Source organism: Choloepus didactylus, chromosome 9 (genome assembly GCF_015220235.1).
Source record: "Choloepus didactylus isolate mChoDid1 chromosome 9, mChoDid1.pri, whole genome shotgun sequence".
NCBI lineage: Eukaryota > Metazoa > Chordata > Mammalia > Pilosa > Megalonychidae > Choloepus > Choloepus didactylus.
This window is the reverse complement of record NC_051315.1, coordinates 125,799,214-125,823,797: the sequence shown is the minus strand read 5'-3', so window position 1 is coordinate 125,823,797 and position 24,584 is coordinate 125,799,214. Positions and strand designations below refer to the sequence as shown.

The 24,584-nt window shown below is 40.2% G+C and overlaps 1 protein-coding gene across 6 annotated transcripts in view; it reads right to left on the bottom strand.

Annotated features, from left to right (window-relative positions):
• Positions 1 to 2,078: 2,078 nt before the first annotated feature.
• The window catches only part of GIGYF2 (GRB10 interacting GYF protein 2), a 146,414-nt gene continuing 123,908 nt past the window's right edge, over positions 2,079 to 24,584 (bottom strand). For 5 of the 6 annotated variants that reach the window (XM_037848545.1, XM_037848548.1, XM_037848547.1 and 2 more), the window contains 7 exons: positions 15,454 to 15,576; positions 12,776 to 12,982; positions 12,449 to 12,651; positions 11,112 to 11,266; positions 9,425 to 9,600; positions 7,885 to 8,032; positions 2,079 to 3,897 (listed from right to left, as the gene is read on the bottom strand). In XM_037848545.1, the coding sequence (XP_037704473.1) occupies positions 3,830 to 3,897; positions 7,885 to 8,032; positions 9,425 to 9,600; positions 11,112 to 11,266; positions 12,449 to 12,651; positions 12,776 to 12,982; positions 15,454 to 15,576 (1,080 nt within the window). In that variant the 3' untranslated portion in view covers positions 2,079 to 3,829. Of the gene's footprint in view, positions 3,898 to 7,884; positions 8,033 to 9,424; positions 9,601 to 11,111; positions 11,267 to 12,448; positions 12,652 to 12,775; positions 12,983 to 15,453; positions 15,577 to 24,584 lie in introns of those variants that run through there. The other variant, XM_037848550.1, reaches the window with a different exon arrangement.

The following is a 24,584-nucleotide window of genomic DNA, read 5'->3' as shown; positions in this document are numbered from 1 at the left end:
AATGCTGAGAGATTTTGCTAATAAAAGACCTGCCCTACTTCAGATACTAAAGGAGCCCTACCAACAGAGGAACAAAGAAAGGAGAAGGAGATACAGAGAATTTTAACAGACATATACAGAACCTTACATCCCAAATCACCAGGACACTCATCTTTCTCTAGTGATCACAGACCTTTCTCCAGAATGGACCATATGCTGGGACATAAAACAAGCCTCAATAAATTAAAAAAACAAAACAAAACAATTGAACATATTCAAAGCACAATCTCTGACCACAATGGAATACAAATAGAAGTCAATAATTTTTGATTTGTAACTCCACTATTTACTTCCTACATGATATAAAATACACAAACTCTAATGACAAATCAGTGGTTTTGAACTCAATGTAAAATATTTAATTTTTGACAAGAATTATATAAAGGTGGGGGAATGGAGAAGTATAAGTACATAGTTATGCGTCCTATTGAAATTAACTTCGTATCAAAGAAAAACAAGATTGTTGTGGATTTAAGAGTTTAATTTTAAGCCCCAGTAAACACAAAGAAATTATCAGAAAATATGACCACAGAGATGAAAAAGTAGAGTATGGGCTAAGAGAAATGGGGGAAGAGGCAATGTGGAGTTAAGTGAAAGGAAATTTCTAGTAATGGATGGTGGGAAGGTGATAACATTACAACATTCTAAATGTGATTAATCCCACTAATGGAATGCTAAGGAGGGGGTGGAATGGGAAGATTTAGGCTGTATATATGTTTCCACAATTGAGAAACAAAAAAAAAAGACAGTCTAAACAGATGACAATTGAATGGCAAGGATGACCCTGGATGGGATCTGAGGATGGAGGACAGGAGGCTCAAAGGGACACAGCTGAGACAAAAGGAAAAGGAGATACAGAGTGTAAGCTCTGTAGAAAAAAAAAAAAGTTAAAGTTCCTTGATGGATATGCATAAACTTTTCACGCAGATTATATTTTTTCAAAAAATCGCCACAACAATCTCTCTCATCCCGCATGCTCCTGTGCAATGTGTCCTAGACATTCCTCCCTCAAATCTGAGTGGGCCCGTAACTACTTTGGTAGAGCACAGTGTCACAGAAGCCTCTGCCTGGTTCTCCGGGAAGCCACCTGCCACAAAAGAAGTCTAACTACCCTGAAACTGCACGCAGTTCATCCAGTCATCACCCACCTTCCTCAGACTGCAGCCCCAGCCATGTGCGAGTCCCCGAAGAACTGCCCAGCATAGCCCCCGACCCCCAATTCCTGACCCACAAAATTATGAACAAAATCAAGCAGTTGTTTTAAGCCAGTTTAGGAGTAATGTGTTGGACACCAATAGCAATCATAACACCAACTACCCTGTGGAAATTTTCTGTAATCAAACCATCTTGTCTGGGAATGTTTTAAAATCTGTGCATTAAAACAACTGGACACAAACTGTACAAATACTCCAAAACACAAGAAGAGTTAAGAGAATGTGGAAATGAGTTTATAAAAGTGATAAGAAAGTGGTGGCTGTAAGTGGAAGGGTAAGCAAAAGAAAATGTAAAAGAGAGAACTGAGAGAGTCAGAAACAGACATTCCTGGGCAAACATGGCTTCTTTCCAGTAAGTGGGAAATTCCTCAAGTAGAAGCAAGTCTTCTGGTTAAGCAGATGGAATGCTCCAAAACGAAAATGACTTTGTTCCCCCTATTCTGCCACCTCACCCCTAATGTTTGTTTTCTTTAATTTTTACTTTCCTTAACAAGCACAGTGGAGCCTAGGAGATGCGTGCAGGCTCTGGAGGGACACGTTCTGAGTGTGGCAGGAGACGACTGACAGCGGAAAGAGAGCAGGCATCTGACACATCCAAGGAGGCAAGACTTTTGATTAAACTTACCAGTTCACTTTGACCTCTCCATCCTCTAATATAGAACTAGCCGGTGTGCACAGCCTGGCAGAGAAAACCACACAGTCTCTCCATGTCTCGGGTACTCACTGGCTTGGAGCTTTTTTCCATGGTGCCAGGAAGAACAGTTCAGTGCAAAACATAGCCTCAGCAAAGGCAAGTACAAGAGGTGCACTCAGAATACAACCAGGTTTTATTTAAGTTCTTTTTTATTTTCCTCCACACTGGCAAAAGTTCCGAGGGAGCTTAAAGTTTTGTAAACATTTTAACTATCCCTCTTCCCCAACCCCCACTTTTGAATATACAAAGCAAAGGAGAGCAGGAGCCCCAATTTTGATGGTTCCCGTCTCCTCATGCTATTTGATCCAAAAACTATATACAAGTTTGTAGCAGTCTTTGTATAGTTATTTTACATATTTAGGAGGGAAGGAGGCAAGAAGGGATAGGGAGAATGGTGATCCAAAATAATAAAAATAAAAACCAAATATAATCATCCAAAACCAAACTGCTCTCAGAGCAACTCCAGCCTCCATCAGGCGACGATGACAGAAAGAAAAGGTGCTTCACCCAGGAGTCCCCACAGCACGGTGCTCCTTCCATGTGGAAAGGCAGCCCTGCGGCTCCAGAACTCAAGTGCGACGGGTGATTTTGGGTAATGTTTAGGTGGGGGAGAGGGGTTGGTGGAGGCAGGAAAAGTATTTGTTTATAAATAGGGCTAAAATACATTTATATCTGAAGGGGCGTTGGGAAGTCAGATGAGAAGCCAGACCAGGCTCCTTTCTCCCGTTATCTCCTGTTCCCCTCCAACCTACTGCATCCTCCTGTTTAGTGGTCTCCACGGATGAAGGTCTTAAAGATGGTCAGGTTCTGTATGTTCTCTTTTCAGAAAAGGCAAGTAGCCTGCCATTCCAGAATCTTTAAACAAAACCTTTTCAGGGCCACAGCAAGACACACACACACAACGCTCTGAAGAACCAGATGAAATTCTGGGCTTTTATCGGAAGCAAAAGTTTGTCCCTATCCAAAATGAAATTATACAAATTCATACATATGATAAAGATCCTAGTTGCCTCTTAAACGAGACAAATTTTCAGCAGAAGGGCCCAAAACAAACTGGTCCTAGTCCTCTGAAGTAAAAATATTTATGGGAAACATCAGTTTTTGTAAGAAAGAAAAATTATTAAGTCCCTCTCCCAGGCCATAGAGTTTCCTTTGTCCAATCAGGTAGGAGAATGCCAGGGGAGAAGTCAGCTTGCTTGCAAGTCACTATCTAATAAGAAAACCATGAATCCTTTCTCCAGAATGCCCAGAAAGAACAGGCAAGGGGGGTGCAACATCAAATCAATCCAAGCTAAATCCCACCCCACTCGGGGCCTCCTTGATACATTCCCAAAGTTAGCTGTGGCAATGCAACTCTCAGACCAAGTGCACTCTCTGACTGCCTCTGTCAGACACTCAAGTCACAGTCCATGGGCTGCTGGTTGCTGAACAATGTCTGTTAACCATTAACTCTCTTTATGATTGCACCAGTTAACCCCTTATCCCTACGGGGAAGGAAAAAAAAACAAAAACAAAGGAAGAAGAAGAAGAAAAAGGTGGGGGGGGGGTGACAAGAGAAGGCATGCTACAGATCCCAACACACTTTCTGGGAGACATTAGATGAAACCACAGCACAGTAAACACTTGCTGCCCAAAATCAGCCTTGTTGGGGAGGGCTCCCAACTACTACCCCCAAGACAGAGTCCGGTCCACTTATCTACAGTCTTGATGCTCACCCACAAAAACTGCTTAAAGAATCTTGGACAAAAAGGGCTAGAAGACAAAGCCTGAGATGATGGGTTCTGTGACTTGTTGCAGAGTGACAAGAGTAAATGGTGAGTAAGTGTTGTGGTGGAGTCCATGGTCAGCAAAGGAGAGGGAAGGCCAGTCCATTGGCAAGTGATCAGTAGTCATCCAAAGTCTCGATTTCACCCATATTGAGTCGCTCCGATGATGCGTTGACTGAAAACCCTGCAGGGAAAAACTGGCTATTAGTGACCACACCCAGACAACCAACGACTCAGAACCAGACATAAAGGAATACATCTCTTGCTTTAGAGAATACCACAGAGATTTTAAAGAGAGAAGAAAAATAAAAGGTCAGAGCAGTGGTATTTTTGCCCCTCCAGTGAGAGATTCTGACTTTCTGTTTTATCTCTTTAGGGTTCTAGTATGATTAGAACAGGGAAGGGGTGGGGGGCAGCATCGCTACTAAAAAGAACTGCAAACCACTGCCTGTAGAATCCTGAGAAGAGACTGTCGTGAGCATGTGGAAAGGCCAGGCTAGGCTGGCCCTGGAAGAAGGTCAGTCCAGGAAGTAGGTATCCTTAAAAGAGGAGGTGAGGGCAGCGATGTGGGAATCTGAGTGGGGGTAACTGCTACCTGAGCCCCAGACTCACTTTATTAGGAATATCCACCTCCCTCTCCCCACCATGGGTGACAAACTGTGTGAAAGTTCTCTCGAAGAGCTTTTGCCATTTGAGGGTGGGGGGTTTTAGGGAAGATCCATTACAAGATTCTTAGAGCTCTCAGGCAGTCCTTCTATCCCACAGTAGAGAACAAAAAGATCAAAGTACTTTCTTCAACTCAAACTATTCTAAGCAGACCTGCAAAGGAAAGAATTTCAGTTAGCAATATATGATTAACCAAATAGAAAAGCAGTGCTAGCACACCCACCATTCAAGGCTACAAATAGGACTTAAAAATACTACTAACATTTGAAAACCTCATGCCATCAGCCACACACACGTACTTTTTCAATAAGCTCCATTATCAGAGACTGACAAAGTTATTATTAATAGGGTCCCTTTGGAGTGACTCCCAAAAGCTTTTTAGTTCATCCACTGAACTGAATAGCAGTAGTTTCAGCTGCTATTTGAACACCAAAAAGTAAACAGGCAATGTGATCCAAAAGCAGTTCTGTTGATTTTACTTGGGTTTTCTGCCTCCTCCTTTCTGTTCTTTAATGTTCAAGTTTTCAAACAAACACAAATCTGAAATGTACCCATAATAAACAAAAAGTGCCTCACATAATAAAAACAGCTTAATTAAACTGCGTTGACTCAAAAATACCATCATTTGAAAAAATAAAAAATGTCTATTTACTAACCAAGGAAGCTGTGGTGCAAGTTGCTCACAAGGCCCAGTGCAGGGAGTGGCTGGGACTCCAAACCCCATCCCAAGCTCCACCCCATCAACTGTGTTCCCATAACCCACAAAACTGTTTTCCCTTGAAAACACAGAAAGGCTTAGTGTTCCTATTTTTAAGTAACAGTTTAACAAGGTAAGTTTAAGAACCTAAAGATCAAATAGTTTATGAAATGAAGTATTAGTCTATTTTGGTGCAACTTTAACTCAAATGAAATATGATTGAAACAATAATGAACTACATGCAACAGAAGTAGAAATGCAATTTAAAAAAAACCTAAATTAATTTTAATCATGAAAAGATAGGAAGGGAGGAGAAACCTAGGACAAAAAGAAAGTCAACAATTATTCAGTGCTCTAGTATGTTGATTACTGGGCTAGGCTTTTAGCAAGCATGTTCTCATTTAACTGTCATAAAAACCATTAAGTTGGGCATTTATCCTCACTATCTGACAGAAGGGAAAGCTCCGGGATACCATGAAATCCAAGGCAATACAGACGAGGAGTTAAGCCAGGTATGTCTGGTTCAAAAGATTCAGAACAATGGACTATCTCTCACTCAAGAGTCTTAGCACCCTCACATGTTCTTTAAGGTTTAAGAGGCTGTCCCTAAAAGCAAAATGTAAGTAGGAGGAAACTGTGCTGTCCATGTGCATTTATCCTACCCAATGCAGCTGCTGGTTCACAGCGGCCACCTGGTAGAGGAAATCACAAGAATACAGTGAAGGATAATAATAATTAAAATGATGCCAGGGCTCCCCTCTGCCGGTTTATTTTAGAAGCAAAGTTCTTTTGATCAATGACTTTTTTCAATAGATACTTCAGAATATATAGAACCTATTTTTCTACTCTTAACACGGGGCATTTGAGGACTGATGGATACTGAATAGTTATCAATCTGTAAATCAATTCGCCATACATATATTTGCTAAGTAATAATAAACAGAAATGAGCAAATAAGGGGCAGAAATTAGCAATTAGAGGAATTTCCCGAGGAGGTTTAGTTGAGCAGAAATCTTCATGAAGAGGTCCACTGAAGAGCCTACCCAAGTGAGTTCCTTCAATGATTTTACCTCCCTTGTATTTGTTTAACCTGTTTTTTTTTTCTTCTCCTTCAAGACATAAGGATTCCTTAATCTCTACTTCTAGAATGACCCATCTCCCATTCCCATGAAGGGGGATTTTAAAGTCTACAATACGAGACAGAGTCAAAACAGCTCTGCCTTACAGAAAGACAAACATTTCCCCTTGACAGCCCACCCTTTCAGATTCCACAGCTAAACAGCCAGGCTTCTTAGCTAGAACCCACAGCTAGAATTTAAGGAATGCTTTTCAACCTATATTCACCTATTTCCCTCAGAACTGGATACAATTTTCTACTGTTTTATCCATCCTTAACAGTACTTTTGAGACAAGAAGAAAACAGAATTTCACCAGATTTCTGTTCCCAAACCCAGTTTTCAGGTACCAATTTCAAAGGGCAGTCCTCCAAGTTAGGTTTTTGTTTTCTCCAGGGCAGGAATCTTCTGAATGAAAGTACAGATGCTGTCAAAAGCAGAGGAGTACAATCTCCCTCTTACTGTGCCAGGCAATCAAGGTCTTTGTGACGGAGGCATCTCCACTTGATTTCTCAAAGACATATCAAACTCAACCTGTCTAACACTTAAAAGCCCGTATTACTTCCCCATAAGCCTGCTTCATTTCCCAGTGCTCACCATTTTATAGCAAATGGCAGTGACATCCATTCTGCTGCCCTGCCAGAGACCTCTTCACTGTCCTTGTCCAGCTCATTCCATCCCCTCAATGGATTTCTGAAATACACCGAACTCTTCTCCTTCCCATCACCACCACCCTATTCCATGCCACCAGCACCTGCCACCTGGTCTACTGCAGTCTCCTGACTGCTCTGCCTCCTGCCCAAGACCAAGACAACATCCCAGACTGCCACCTCTGGCAACAAACCCATTCTATTCCAGACAGCGTGGTTTTTAATAGTCTCTGGATTTTTAAATTCATAAATAGAGAATAATTTTAATTCCATCAGCCTCTGGGGGTTGCAAGGCCAATTTGAGAAACATAGGCAGCCCATCAGCTCTGCCTCTGCTGTTTACTGTGCTGGGAACACCATTACCCGTCCTCCCTGCCAGCCTTTCAGAGCCCAATCCAGGTATTACCTTTTTCATGAAGCTGCCTTGTAGGAAGGCACTTGTACTCAATGCTAGGTAAGAGTAGCTAGCTGTAGGCAACAGAGAAGAGGGGAAAGAAAACAAGCCTTGGAGATGTTCTAAATGGTCCTCTGGGCCTTGGTTTACTCATCTGTAAAACTGAGATACAATCTCCTAAAAGCAAAGTAAGTCTGAGAATAGGATACATACAGTAAACCTCAACAAATACTGGTTCTCTTCTTTGAACACCTAATCAGATTTATGATCTGCTCTCACACAAATCAGCACTGAAGTATTTTAATGACTTTTACTGTTTTCCATCAGCATTATTTTCCACCTGAATTCAAAGGTTCTCCAGGGAAAATCATATTAAATATAAAACAATGCTTTAGTTTAAAGTACCATACAATATAAGTTATTGCTACTTTGTTTACTCCCTACAGCACATGAGGCACAGTTCTTGCACTGAGATGTCCAATAAATGCTGGCAACTTATTTTAATCTGGTGTAAAAAAGAAAAATTATGTATAAGAAATATCTCCCTTCTTGAGAAACATTCAACATTCCACCACTGGGGCTCATGCATGAAAATGGCCATAAAGTGAACTTACCTAGCACCCAGCTGAAACTTGATAATTGTGCTCACCTAATAAACTGGGATCAGCTCGGACCATCTTCTGCTTTTTCTTCTTCTTGCCACTTTGTACAGCCTCAAAATTGGATTGTTGATTGTTACTCTGATTGGTCTGAAATACTGAATGGAGTGTACTGTGGTTCATCCCCCACACAGAGTCCTGTAAAATGAGACAGCATACCTGAGATTACACAGTGGATGCAAGCGTGGCCTACCCTAAGAAAATGGTTGATTTGTCCTCAACTTACCAAGTGTAAGTTTAAGAAATGGAAAGCTTAGCATAGGTTCTGATAAGAACAAAACCAAGAGCAGGCCATTGAGCTATGACTTTCCTTCATCTAAACTCAGGCGTCTCACTTAGGCTCTATGCCTCCACAAGGTCTTTCCTGGAGCTTTCCAAACTTCCGAGTGCCAGCATGGCTATCAGAAGCTCTCTGGCATATATGGAGGGTCTGCACCATTCAGCAGGAAACTGAACATACGGCTAAGAATCACAAAAATACCTCTGCTCTCTGGCAAGTTATACCCCTCACCTACCCCAACGCCAAAGGTTCCTTTGTTCTCTGGGCCCCAGGACAGAGTTACTGTCATGCATTTTATTCATATTGGAAATACCAGAAGGGATCTGGCTCCAAAATACTGTCTTTCCCCTTCTACCAACTGAGAGTAAAAGGCTAAACTACTAAATTATCTACCAGTCATTCACACCTAATTGTTGCTCTTTTAACAATTCATTTTAAATTGGAATCAGTGAACCAGCTGGAAGCAGCAGTGGATGGGGGCTGTGGCATGAGAATTGGAGAAAGCATTAAGAACAAGCCTGGCTCTGGGTGTGTGCATATGTGCTGGGCATCCACCTTCCTATTTCAGCACACAGAGAGGCTGTTTTGCAAAGGCAAAGAAACTTCACTGCTCTAGAATGTCTTCTTCTTTGAGGTCTTAAGATATTTTTCCTGGTACCACAGCATTTACATCTTCCACTTTCCTTTGATTTATCCCAGTTAGCCCATCCATCCAAATGGATTTTAAATGCCTTATACTTCACTGTATCCATCATACATCCCTAGAAGTGATCCATAACAAAACTGATTTTTTCTAGTACAGGGATTACGGGATTAAAGAATATGAGCACTCTTAAGACTTTCCATGAGCTTTGCCAACTTGTCTCTCAGAAAATATGCACCTTTTTTACACCCTCTGCCACAATGCTGCCCTGAGCACTAGAGAATTTAACATCTGTAGGTATAGCTACTCAAAACCAAACTGATGGGTCTATGACCTATTGAAATTTACAATCTGACCAATGCATCTATGTCAATCAAGAAAATGAGGCTGGCATTATCTACTAGAGAATGGCTTCAATCGTTGTTTGGGAAATTCACAAAGGTCTCTGGATATATAATTTAAAAATATCAAGTCTACTATAGTTTAAAAACCTTTGCTCATCTGAAGTTCAAAAATGGTACCTTTGTTTTAATTTGCATTTCCCTGGTTATTTAATGTTTAAAGGTATCGAAACTCACTCACAGTCTACCCACTGTGTACCTCATACCTGCTGCTGCTGCTGCTGCTGCTGCCGCTGCTGGCTGGCTTTCTGTTTGGCACGGCGCTCGAGGAACTGCTTGGCAAATTCCTTGGCCTCAGACGTATCTCCTAAATAGGCCCTGATATAATCATGGACTTCATAAGGAGATTCTACTTCTTTCAAGAAAGAAACAAATGTGGGAACTGCAATATGGGAGGGGAGAAGACACAAATAATAACTGAAATAATGAAATACCATGTACAAAAACTAGTTTCAATTTCTATCATAGTGACACACCTAATAATGGAAGTTAATAACAAACTTGAAAGGTACACAGCTATCTTGTTAAGTGTCCCTTAATCTACCATGTAGAAATGAAAAAGTGCTATCATTGCAGTGCCCCAAATTATCTGAAACAGTACAGGGTCAAAACAAAGATAAGTCACACATTTAGTTTCACTAAATGTTAGGCTGATTGAAAAGTTGCTTGCCTAAGACTGAAGTCACTTGGGAATTAATTCTTTCCTTCTTTAAATTCAATCAGTATTTAGTACGTGCTGCAATGTGTGCCAGGCACCAAGACAGACACAGAAGATACAGCCATATCCTCCTGGAGCTATCAATCCACTGAAATACTGTATTTTTACAGAGAGGTCAAATGGAATACGCAAGTAGTGTGAGAAAAAGCACAAGTATAAGAGTTAAATAGACATGGGTTTAAAACCAGACTCTGAAATTTGCTGGCTGTGTGACCTTGATGAGTTACTTAATCATTCTGAGCCTCTGTTTCCTAATTTATAAAATGGGGATAATAACACCTACATTGTAAAGATACCATATAAAATTATTGCAAAAATTAAATAAATGGGCTAACATGTTAGCCCCTAGAAAGTGCCTAGCACATGGTAAGTACTTAATGGATGGTAGCCATTACTATTATTTACTATTGTTTTCTCTGTAGACTTCAGACCATGAGATTTTATGTTACACAGGCAAAGGAGGCCTTCAATTCCTCTGTCACTCTGTTTATAGCAGATTCTTGGTTTTAGATAAGAAATCAGAAGGAGACTAGTTCACTGTAGTCTATCAGCTATGGGGATCCCTTCCACAGCATGCCTGACCAGTCTCTGCTCAAATAATTGGAGGGAGGAACTGGGACTCACTTCCATCTAAGGCAGGTAATTCTCTTTGTGAACAACTAACTTATTGGCAAGCATTTCTTCAAATTGTGCTGAAACCTTTTAACTTCCACACTTTGGTCCTAGTTTTTATCCTACTTAAGTCTACCTGCTCTGTCACATGACACCCCAAACACACCCCAAAGGTGGAAAGGTAATGATCTTACATCACCTCAGCCTTCTCTTTCCCAGGTTGACCTCTGTCCTCAACATGACAGTTATCTTCCTTTGGACTTAATTCAGTTGACAATGTCCCTCTTAAATTTGTAGTATGGAACTATGGTATCCTCTGTCCCCATACATCACTAAGGCAGCCTGAGAAGGCATTTACTTTCTGGCAACTGATGATAATCTATTACAGGACTTTTCTCACAAGTAATATTATTAAAATAGTCAAGTTCTTCCAGTAGGTACAGGACTTGACCTTGGTTAAATTTTGCCTCAGGAGTTTTAGCCCATCATTCCAATTTGCCAACCTCTTTGTGGGTCCTACCTCTGTCAGTCCCACATGCTGGATTTCCCTTCCCAATTCTTACCATCCAAGTTATTTGCCGTATTAAGGGCATGAAGCATCTGTTCACACCACTGGGTAAATCCATCTTGGGCTTTATTTACTCCCTGAAAGAGCTTCAGCAACTTTTCTTCTTCTTCTACTTTCTTATTCTGCCGGTTAGACACACCTACAGATTTACTGAAGCAAAACAATAGGGCGATATTATATTCCCAGAAACTGTTACTACATGATTATACTACAAAACCATAAATAATGTCTTGGCAGTACTGGGTGCCTGTCCAGTAATCCAACCAATGCTTGCCTCCAAAAAAAAAGAAAAAAAAAATTTAATATTTGGATTTTGGGGGAAAAACACTTAATACCCCCTTTTAATTCTAGCCTAATTTAATACATTCTAGTTTGTGAATATAGGGCTTCTCTTCATAAAAAATGATTAGATTCTTCCTATGTGCCCTTAGGTAAGCTGCTTCACTTTGCTAAGCCTCAGTTTCCTCATCGGTAAAACGGGACTAACACTTCTTAGGTTTATCGTAAGGAATGAAGATATTGTGTACAAAGGCCTAGAGCACAGTGCCTGGCAAAGATGCTCAAAAAAACTGACGTTTATTGTTTTTATTCATAATACACTGAGCCCTCATTCAATAAGAAGTGATCTGACAACACTACCATTTATTAAGAAGTAACTATGTGCCAGGCACTTTACTAACTACTTCATATGCATTTATTTAGTCTTTAAACCACACCCTTGAAGTTGTTATTATCATCTTCATTTTACAGATGAGGGAACTGAGGCTCAAAGAGGTTCCCTCTTGCCCAAGGTCACACAGCTAAATAAGTGGTAGTGCTGGGATTTAAATGTATGTATTTAACACCAAAACCCATGCTCTTTCAACAACTTTGTATACCAAGGAAAGAAAGATGATAATGAAATGTAACTATTTTATCATAAAAATAAATAGGTTTAAAGTCATTACAGAGGTGTTCATAATACTCATTATAGAATAAATATGTCAAAAATGTAAATTTGCTTAAAATGCTAAGATCTAGAGAAAACCTTGGAGAAAAATGGTCTACAATAAAAATATTATACTATTCGTAATATTTATTAAGTGGTTATGTGATAGGCAATGGTCTAAAAGTCCTCAACAGTAAAAACACTGTAAGAAGGAGCCCCCAGAACCAAAACAAATGTTATTTCTCCGGGGAAGAAAACCACCACCATTATTATGACTTCATGTGCTTGAATACAGATTAAAACAATACACAAAACTAAGTAACTACCTTCCTCTGCCTACCCAACACCCCACAAACCCTCACAAACACACCAATGAACATAGGTTTGATCATTTTGAGCCCTACCTGAGACTGGCATTTTTATTTTTATTTGTTGAATTCCTAGGTCCCACCTCTTTCACTGCATCATCCCAGAATCCCATGTTGGAGTTTTTAGTGTCAGCATTACTCCAGATACTACTGACTAGGTCCGATGCCCACTGGTTAGGGGGACCGGTGTTTATAGAGCCCCAAACAGAATTCCCAATGCTGGTGTGCAGGTTGGAATGCTGTTAAAGAAAAAGAAGATTACGGTTAACAATATTAAGAATATCAAAAGATAAAAAGATAATCTACGAGAGCCGGCCTTGTAACACCAGTCAATACAACAATGGCTTAGAGAAATGAACCCACCGTATTATTCCGGGCTCTGTTTGGTTGCTGCTGCTGCTGCTGCTGCTGCTGCTTCTGCATTTGCCTGGCCTCTTCCTGTTGTATCTCCAGAAGGGATTTCGTGGTACCTGCAGGTTTGCTGACGTTCCCCCACCCTGAGAGTTTCTGCTGCTGCTGCTGCTGCTGCTGCTGGAGAGCTTTCATCAATTCCCTCTGCTGGCGCCTTTGCTATTGCACAAAAATAGAAGCTAGCGCAGGCTCCCTGTTTTTAGGCAATAGTTACAGATGTCCAGTGTACTAACTGGAATTTAAATATATACTAGTGATATAAAATTAAATAAAACATTTAAATGGGTTAATTCTTTTCCTGCAAATAAAGATTTGTCCATTGCTAGAGATACTATGAGAGGAACAAGCAGATCAAATGCATTTCCTTCTTTAAAATTAAGTAGGCGCTTTGGTTAAACATGGAAATGAAACACAAATGTTTACTTCCTAAAGCCCCACCAGAATCACTAAAAATGTAGCTGTTTTTTTTAAAAAAGGCTTAAACGCTTAAGGACAAAGAGAACAGAACAGGCTTTAAGAGCTGGAAAACAAATAACGATAACCAATGTTATAGAACCAATTAAGTTGAAACCTGAGTAAAGGAAGGTCAGAAATGGGCTGATTCATACTGGAAGCTCAGGAATCAGAGGTGCTGGGTACCTCAAATTAAAGGGATCCTGATAGGGCTAAAAAATAGGAAGACTGGCTGCAAGTCTCTAAAAAACAACAAGGCCCCAGACTGCCTCCTTAATACTATGCAGTTAGGCAACTGTCCTTCCCTGACCCTAGCAGAAAATTAAACATTTCCTCTTTGGAGAAGCTGAACCAAGGGACTTCTAGCTGTTTTCCTCCACAGGCTTACCTTCCCAGGCAAGAGACTGGATAAATATTCTAAGGGGAAGCTGATCAGCTCAAGAGCACAGCCCATAGATACCAACAGATGGGGGGACTTCCCATTTGGCCCGGCGAGATGATCATTTACAGTGGAAGCCCATCAAGGAATCCTATATACCAGAACTTCCACTCAGCTTTTTAGTGCCTTGTTCTTAAATGTGAACAAACTGCCCAGGATCAACAACCATTTGATGTGAACTTCTAAGAGGAAAGGCAAAAACCAAAACAAAATTCAATGGAAACAGAAACAAGAAAAAGAAACTTTTAGAGAATAAAATAAGAACTCAGAGGAAATTAAAATAAGGGAACATAAATTAAAGATTCAATAGAAGGACTGAAAGATAAAATTGAGGAACTGTCCCATTGCTGGTGGTTGAACCATGCCCCCTCACAAAAAGAATGTTCAGGTCCTGTAAAAAATGCTATTAGTTAAGGCGTGTCCAAACTGAATGGGGGTGGGCCTTCATCCAATATGACTGAAGTTTGTCTAAGCAAAGGAAATCGGACACAGAAAGAGAAAAGCCATTGGGGAGCAGCCAGAACTAGAAGTCAACAGAATATGGAAGAGAAAGGAGAAAACACTGCCATGTGCATTGCCAAGTGACAGAAAAGCCCAAGACTAGGGATCATCAGCAGCCAGCCCTGGAACGTCACCATCTTCTGGAAGAAAGCATCGCTGTGCTTTCGATTTTGGACTTTTCCTAGCTGCAAACCATGAGCTAAAAAACTCCCATTGTTTAAGCTAAACCACTGGTACTTGTTTTAGCAGCCAGGAAAATAAAACACCCATCAAGAAAGATAAAAAGAAAGACATGGAAAGGAAGAGAGAAAAGCTGAGAAAACAGGAATCAGTCCAGTGGGACAAAATGCAAATGAAAGGAATTCCAGGAAGACAGAAGAGCTGTGCAGTAAGCCAATAATGTCCAGGTGGGAACATGTTAGAGGATTCCAGCAAAAAATGCTTCCAGGGAAATAACACCATAACCAATTCCCAGCAGTCTCTTCCTATCCCTTTCCCGCTTTATTTTTCTCGCTGACACTTACTGCCTTCTAGTATGCGCTGTGTTTTACTTATTGTTTTTTTCATTGTCCATTTCCCCTCAATCAGACTGCAAGCTTCATGAAGACAAACATTTTTATCTTAGTTTTGGCTATATTCCCAGACTATCACTCAGTAATATCTGTTGAATGAAAGAATGCAGCACCTAATGGCATGCTGAACCAAACCACTTCACTTCCTCATTTTCTCCTCTCTGCCAACAACTCTTCCTTCCTTTTTATCCCTTTTTCCCCCCACTCTTTTGTACCTTTCCTATCATGATGATGAACTACAGAATAGAAACTCAAAAGCAGAGGCAGTTTATTTCTATTCAATTAGAAGTTCATCTAGGTTAGTCAGGCAGCCCAATAGCCCTTAGAAAAAAAAAATTCTGCATTCTAAACATCAAATTTACAAAGGGTATCTGTAACAAAACTCACCCACAATTGTGAACAACTCACATACTTTTATTTATGAGCCATTCTCAAGGGCTGTGGTAAAAAGTTTAAGGTATTTGAATATTTACATGACCCAATCTTACTGCTATTCCTATTAGATCCTCTAAATTGCAGAGGATCTAAATTGACTAAACTGTAGACTAAGGAATTTAATAATGAACATCCAACCCAGACATACCTCAATTCTGAAAATAATAATTATTGTTAATAACTTATTCTGGAATATTATTTCATTAGACACTTTTACTTTTAACATTTACCTCTTCTCGAACCTGCCGTTCTCGTTCTTCTTCCAGTTTTTGGATTTCAGCCAATGACAGCGTTGCCTGGGACTGACATGCTGTTGTACTGGACTGCTGGCCCCACGTGGAGGAGGAGGGGAGCTAACAAACAAGGAAGGCAGAAGAGTTCAGGAAGGAATGTGGCAGGACACAAAGGAGCAATGATGCATCACATACAGCAAGACTGTATTTCCCTCCGCTGTATTCACAACATTCAATTCAAATTCTCATTCTCTTTGATCTCTTCTACATACTATTCTTTAAGTCTGTGCCCTTCTTTTGCTTCCTTAATTTTCTGTCATGGTCCTAAACCTAAAATTATTTTACAACAATTTAAGATAAAATACATACACTTAAATGTGACCTACCACTTCAGGATTCCAAATTTGCTGTATCTGGCACTGACTTATACAGCAACATACATCCATAAAGTGAATGGAGTAAACAAAAGCGTCACTACATTGTTTTAATCCAAAAAGGTGACAAAGAACATGATATGCTATTGTCCAGTAAGAGGTCTGAGGACAAGATTTCCGAAGGAAGAGCTGAGTTAATGGGAGATACTAAGCAGAGTTCTCAACCAACCTTTTACGAAAGATGGTCGCTCTTAACCAGACGACAGCTTCTATCACGAGAGCACTAAGCCGTTTTTGGGTAATAATTCTATTTTTTCCTATCCCTTAATGTAACTGACTAAAATAGAGCACAAGTAGAGTATGGGTCCTGAATACATTAATGTTTTCAGAAGCCCGGTTATTCTAAAGGAATCCCTTGCTCTTCTTGGCCAGAACAAGATAAGCTCGAATTCTGAGACATCTTACAGCTCTTAAGACAAACAAATAACAAAACAAACAAAAAACTTAACCAGGCTTTTATAAATTGTTTAATAAAAATAATACATGTGCATGGAATAAAGCAAGGAGAATGCGAAATAGTCCCCAAAAGAATCTACAGCATAAATCTTTCAGAGCAGAAATGACAGGAGACAGGGGCTATAAATAGTTTAAATGTTCCCTGACATTGCCAAACAGCTCTCCAAATGAATGTCCTCCACATTACCGAATATAATCAACCCTTAATATTTTTTGGCTAACATAGTAGGTAGTGAGTGCATTTCTCTTAAAATGCCCTTTGAGCTGGGGGGAGAGGCAGGGTGAAGAGGGAAGATAAAAGAGAATGGTGGTGGGGGTAGGGGTAGGGATAGTGTGCCAGTTTGAATGTATTGTGTCCCCCAAACGCCATTATCTTTGATGTAGTCTTGTGGGGCAGATGTTTTGGGGCTGATTAGATTTGCTTGGAATGTGCCCCACCCAGCTGTGGGTGATGACTCTGATGAGATAGTCCCATGGAGGCATGGCCCCACCCATTCAGGGTGGGCCTTGATCGGTGGAGCCATATAAATGAGCTGACTCAAAGAGAAGGATCTCAGTGCAGCTGTGAGTGGCGTTTTGAAGAGGAGCAAGCTTGCTAGAGAGGAACGTCCTGGGAGAAAGCCATTTTGAAACCAGAACTTTGGAGCAGACGCCAGCCACATGCCTTCCCAGCGAACAGAAGTTTTCCGGACGCCATTGGCCATCCTCCAGTGAAGGTACCCGATTACTGATGTGTTACCTTGGACACTTTATGGCCTTAAGACTGTAACTGTGTAGCCAAATAAACCCCCTTTTTATAAAAGCCAATCCATCTCTGGTGTTTCGCATTCTGCAGCATTAGCAAACTAGAACAGATAGGTAGGCAAAACTGAGCAAAATCCAACCCTTCTTCCCCATAGGAAATGACACCCAGAAGGAGCCATCAAGATCAAGTCAGGCAGAAGGGCTCAAACTTGGCAGCATCAACTAGGCGGACTTGTAAAAATGCAGATGCCCTGACCTCACCCAGACCTAAGGAGTCAAGTGATCCAAAGATTAGGCCAAGATTCTGCATATATCTGTAATTCTGACACAACCCATCAGCAGTAACTACTGACGGTGTCTAAAATCCCAGTGGATACGTGCCCACCATACCCAGGAAACAATCGCCTCCTCCCTGCAGCAGAAGCTTGGCCAGTACCAGGAAGAAAGGTACTGTTCCTCAAAATGGCCAATTTCCACGAACCTTCTCAAGGCCATGACAAAATATATGTCACTGTAGTTCTCACCAATGATGCATGATTTTATTCCTTGGGATAACAAAGATCAAACTTAGTCTTCTTCACATGACTGACAAATGTCTGCAGATAGCTCTCGTTTTCCTGAAGCGTTCTTGTATATAAATAATACCCACAGCTCTTCAATGTTGCCTCATGGCATTTTCCAGTTCAACCATCATCCTGAACTACCTGTTCAGAACTACAGTTTGGCAATCATGCTTACCAGAACGACCCCCTAACAAATCAGAAACAACAGTAGGGAATTTCACCCAATTTGTTGTCCTCTAAATGTCTATTCTCTTCACTGATTAAAAAAAAAAATTTTACTCTTCTTCCTTCCCTCTCCTGACAATGCTACCTTTTCAACACTACTTTGGTCTTAAACAACTAGTGTTTCCAATGACAACAAGGGGAGCTCTGCATATCCACTCCCCAGCAAAACTGTTGAAAACTAAAAAATCAAACAATGTGATATCTCTGGATGTCCCTAAGGGCATACAGCAATGAAAAAAAAACATCTATTTAAGAAATGTCTTCTAAAACTCAGTAACAGCAGCGAGAGTCGATGGTACCTGAAACAAGACCCAGTCCCTCCCTGCCCTCTCTGCCACCTCAGCAAGATGGACACTCTCCTTCAGGTTGGGGAGCCAAGAACACAGGGCTCCCTCTCCTCTCAGCTCCCAGTCAGAGGGCTCTCCTCCTGCAGGGGACAGGGCATCAGCATTTCTCATCCTGCACCAGCCACCTCCTACAGAGGCTAAGTCCTGAACAAGTATACCTAAGAGGGGCTCCTTTCTTCCACACTTTATGGCCTTAAGTCTGTAACTGTGTAGCCAAATAAACCCCCTTTTTACATAGTAAGTGTCCTTTGTCTCAGGAAATATACCTAGAAGTGTTAAGTGTTTGAGGAGCATGATGTATGCAGTGTACTCTCAATGTACAGACAACAGATATAAAGAAAGAATTATATAATATCACAAAATGCTAAAAGGTGGTAAATCTGGGTATTTGGGTGAAGGAGCATATTGGAGTTCTATACATTATTTTTGTATTATTTTTGCAACTTTTCTGTAAGTTTAGAGTTATTTCAAGATTAAAAAATGGAGTTATTTCACGATAAAAAAAAAGATAGTAGCAATTCTTAATAAATAAATAGAAGAACCAAAGAGAGTTAAAAAAAAACTAGTAGAGGTTAGCAGGAAAGATAATTGGATAGACATTGGCAGTCATTAGAGTAGTTCAACAGTAGACGTGAACTGGAAGAAAGAATTAGTGAATTTTAAGACAGAAAAACAGAGATTATGCAATCTGAGAATAGAACAAAAAGAATGAAAAAAAATGAATGGAGCCTTAGAGGAATGTGGGAAACCATGAAGAACACCACAGTACACGTAATTGGGCCACCGGAAGGAGAGGAAAGAGAGAGAGAGGAGCAGAAAATATATTCAAAGACATCATGGCTGCAAATTTCCCAAATTTATTGAAAATCATTAATCTACATATCAAGGAAGCAAAACATACTCCAAATAGAATAAATACAAAGATTCAGAAATAGACACATCATTGTAAAAATAGTGAAAGCCAAAGACAAGGAAAAAAGCTTAAAAGCAGCAAGAGAAAAATAACTCATTACTTACAAAGGACTCCCTTTCAATGAGATTAATAGCTGATTTCTCCTAAGAAACAAGGAAGGTAGGCAGGGCAAGAGGCGGCATAAGGAGGTATGGAATTTAGTTAGTCCTCTAGAGCAACTAGTAAACAGCCAGGAACAACTAGTAAACAGTCTGGAACAACTGTTGGGGGACATCCGTGACCAGACACACATCATACACCAGTCTGGAATGGGTGGAACAGCTGAGATGACAGCACAGAACTGTAAGTAAAGCTCCCCACAATGTGGAGCTGGTGCCCCTCCCCCACTGGCATGGCAGGCTGAGCTGGAAAACTTTGCTGTGGGAAAAAGAAGCAGTATACTAGGAACTAGGGAAGGTAGCTCAACCAAGCTCCAACTGCAGTTTTAATTAACAAATCTGGACCACTGAATACAAGCTACGAGCACAGATATACCCAGAGCAAGCAAGAAAGGAACCCAGAGGTTCCTCCCAGCAGAGAGGAGACAGGGCTGATCGAAGACAAAAAAAAAAAAAAACAAAAAAAAAAAACCCACAAAAAACCCATAAATAAAAATAGAGGCTTCTGGAATCAGCTGAGTTCAGAATACTGGAAAAGGCCTGTGTCCCAAGAAAAGGGGCACACAGAACCAGGTACCAACACGGGTTCTTGAAAGATGAACTGGGGGGCTGGGGACTGATGAAAAGGGGATTTCTTTCTTCTCGTTTTTTCCTCTCATTCTAAGTAGTTAGAGAAAGCCTCAGGCATTTTCAATTGTCAGTGCTGACCCAGGCAACGGTGGAATTAAGACAGAGAGTCAAAGGAAGAAGTCAAGTGTAGGAGATAATTCACTAAAGGGCTATCTTTCCTAAGAAAAAGGGGGTGGGGGGAGGGACGCAGGGCCCAGCTCAAGTGGCTGCTCTCCCTCTGAGAACTCAGACCCTAGGGACTGGGAGCTAAAAAAAAACACAAACAGTTTAAGCTTGGCTTCTGACACCCTTGGCTCTTGGCAGGGACAGGGTCTGCTGAGAATGAAAGGTACCGTAACTCTTTATGCCAGTGGGGAGCTGCAGGCTGACAAGCACCACCTGCTGGACAGGATAGGAAAAGCACAGACCTAGAGACCTCACAGGGAAGTCTGATAATATGCTGGGTCCTACTCTCAGGGAAACCAGATGCCTAGACAACAAAAAATTACAAAACACACTAGGAAAAATGAAGATACGGCCCAGTCAAAGGAACAAACACACTTCAAATGAGATACAAGAGTTGAAACAACTAACTAAAGTTCTTCAAATATGCTAAATCAATTCAGAAATAAAAGCAATGAGTTGAGGGAAGACAGGGCAAAAGAGATGAAGGATATAAAGAAGACATGGGTGACCAAAAGGAAGAACTCAAAAGTTTGAAAAAACAATTGGCAGAACCTACAGGAATAAAAAGCACAAATAAAAGAGATGAAAAACACAGTGCAGATGTACAACAGCAGATATGAAAAGGCAAAAGGAAGAATTCATGAACTAGAGGACACTGCATCTGAAATCCTACACATAGAAGAACAGATAGGAAAAAGAATGGAAAAATATGAGCAGCATCTCAGGGAACTGAATGACAACATGAAATGCAAAAATATACACATCATGGGTGCCCAAGAAGAAGAGAAGGGAAAAGGGGCAGAAAGAATAATGGGGGAAATAATCACTGACAATTTCTCATCTCTTACGAAAGACATAAAATTACAGATCCAAGAAGTGCTGCATACCCAAAACAGAATAGATCTGAGTAGACCTACTCCAAGACACTTACTGATCAGATTGCCCAATGTCAAAGACAAAGAGAGAATTCTGAAAGCAGAAAAAAGCAATCCATCACATACAAGGGAAGCTCAATAAGACTTAGATGCAGATTTCTCAGTAAAAACTATGGAGGAGAAAAGGCAGTGGTATGATATATTTAAGAGACTGAATGAGAGTAACTGCCAACCAAGAATTGTATATTCAGCAAAAACATCCTTCAAAAATGAGGGAGACCTATGTGTGATCTGACACCCAGGGGAGTAAATCTCCCTGGCAACATGGAATATGACTCCCGAGGAGGAATCTAGACCCAGCATCGTGGGATCGGGAACATCTTCTTGACCAAAGGGAGGGTAGGAAAGGAAATGAAATAAGCTTCAGTGGCAGAGAGATTCCAAAAGGAGCCAAGAGGTCACTCTCCTACACACAATACAGACAATCCTTTTTAGGTTCTAATGAATTGGAATAGCTAGCAGTAAATACCTGAAACTATCAAACTACAGCCCAGAACCCTTGAATCTTGAAGACAATTGTATAAAAATGTAGCTTATGAGGGGTGACAATGTGATTGGGAAAGCCATATGGACCACACTCACCTTTCTCCAGTATATGGATGGATGAGTAGAAAAATGGGGGGAAAAATGGCACCCAGTGTTCTTTTTTACTTTAATTGTTCTTTTTCACTTTATTATTTATTCCTATTATTTTTGTGTGTGTGGTAATGAAAATGTTCAAAAATTAATTTTGGTGATGAACACACAACTATATAATGGTACTGTGAACAACTGAATGTATGCTTTGTATGACTACATGGTATGTGAATATATCTCAATAAAACTGAATTAAAAAAAAAAATGAGGGAGAGTTTAAAATATTTTCAGACAGACATGAGAGAGTTTGTGAACAAGATGCCTGCCCTATAAGAACTACTAAAGGGAGCACACACTACAGGCAAATAGGAAAAGACAGGAGAGAGAGGTTTGGAGAAGAGCATACAAATGAAGGCTATCAGTAACAGTAAAAAGAGAGAAAGAAAAAAAAATAAAAATAAGATATGACACATAAAATCTAAAAGACAAAATTATGGTAGAGAGTAGAGATTACACTGGGTGAAATTAGCCAGAAACAAAACAACGGATACTCTATGGACTCACGAATATGAACAAACATTGATGAGCCAAATTTCAGAGTTAAAGTTGAGAACACAAGTTATCAGGAGACAGCAAGAGATTAGAGATTGGGCATTTGATGCTGAAAGAGTACAGAAGGTTCAAGAGGACTGACTGTACAGATTCAGAAATGGATAGCATAATACTCTGTGATGGTAGCACAATATTATAAGTACTCTGAACAAAGATGAGTGTGAATATAGTTGAAAGAGGAAGGCTAGAGGCATGTATGACACCAGAAGGAAAGATAGAAGATAAACACTTGGACTGTATAACTTAGCAAAACCTAGAATGATCAATGACAGTGATAAATGTACAAATATAAGAATGTTTTTAAATGAGGGAGAACAAATGAATGTCAACATCGCAAGGTGTTGAGAACTGGATGGCATAGGGGAAAAATACAATCTATGCAAACTAGAGTCTATAGTTAATGGTAACATTATAAGATGCTTCCATTAATTGTAACAAAAGCAATAAACCAAAGCTAAATGTCTATAAGAGAGGGACATTAAGGGAGTGATACGAGTTTGTTGGTGGTGGTATTGTCTGACCTTTTCGTTGTATTTTATTTTCTTTTTCTTTTTTTATATTTTTACGCTTCAGTTTTTTTTCCTCCTCCTCCTCTTTTTTGCGGAAAAAAATGGAAATGTCCTCATATAAACTATGGTGTTGAACGCATAATTATGTGAGTATACTGGGAATCACTGATTGTTTACTCAGGATGGACTGTGTGATGTGTGCCTAGAATTGTTTAAAAAATTAACAGAGGGATACAAGTGCCGGAGAAAATGTGGAGAGAGAGATGTACCTAATCACTGTTGGTGGGGAAGTAAAATGGTGCAGGCCACCTGGAAGGCAGTGTGGTGGTTCCACAGGAAGCTAAATATGGGGTTGCCATATGGTCCTGCAACTCCATTACTGGGTACATACTTGGAAGAACTAAGATAAGGGACATGAATGGACACTGCACACCAGTGTTTATCACAGCAGTATTCACAATTTGCAACGGATGGAGGTGGCCTAAGGGTACATCGACTGATAGACAGAATGGTGAACTGTGGTGTATACAAACAAAGGCATACTGAGGGGCAGCAAGAAGGAATAAAGTTGTGAGGCATGCAACTAGGTGAATGGACCTTGAGGACAGCAGGTTAAGTGAAATAAGTCAGAATCGAAAAGACAAACATTATCATGCCTCACTAACAGGGACTAACTAAAATGTGCAAACTCTGAGAACTGAATCTGAGAGAAAAGGTTATTAGGGGAAGGCTTATGGTAAAGGTTCCTAGACTATAAGCTCTTACAGAAGTCACATTTATTCATGAGTTGTAATGGTTATTTCTAAATTCTGAGATGATGAACTGTTTGTGTATAACCTGGTCAATCCCTGGAACTTCGGGTATCTGTGTGACACCTGAGAATCAGAGCCAGAGTTTGGCAGCTATGAATGTCAGCTTTACTCCATACAGAAACTGTTAAAGAAGCTGAAAGAGAGATCAGACTTCAATTAGAGATATGAACAAAATGGACTTGGTAGGATTAAGGTAAACCGGACTCAAGGGAAAAGGATGATACTGACTGTGTTTTAAAACCTCAACTTCTGTGTGAGACCAAAGGAAGAGATGTTTATTTGGTGCAAAATCTATATTTTCTGTAGCATGCTATATAATTTAACTTGTATGGTCTGTTTATTCAAACACCATAATTACAGGGAACCTTAAATAAGGGGTGAGAGCTGGTTGGTTTGTACAAGTTAGCGTGAAACCCCAATACATACCGGAGTAATTTGGGCAGAGAATAAAAAGTATTTGCAAACCCTCCTTGAGGGACTGGGAGAAAATGTGGAAATATTAAACTTCCGACAGCACCAATAAAGGTAACTATGTAATTTTAAAAGACAATCACATGCCTATTTCTTCTTAACTGATTTAGAAATGTGTATGAAATGTATATATCATGCATATACAATGTATAGTTGGGTCCAGAGCATACAGAAATTAATATATTTGCCCAAACAACAGAAATCCAATATTTTTTCACAATAAAACACTAAACAAATAATAGAAGGAAACTTCCTCAACCTGATGAAGAGCATCTACAAAAACTGAGTGCCCTCCCCCCATGATCAAGAAGAAGACAAGAATGTGTGCTCTCACCACTTGTATTGAACATTGTCCTCGAGTTTCTAGCCAGGGCAAGTTGGCAAGAAAAAAGAAATTAAAAGCATCCAGACTGGAAAGGAAGAAGACAAACTATATCTCTCTGCGGATGACATGATCTTGTACATAGGAAATCCTAAGGAATCCACTAAAAATCTATTCAAGCTAATAACAAATTCAACAAAGTGACAGGATATAAGATTAACATACAGAAATCAGTTGTCATTCTGTACACTTACAA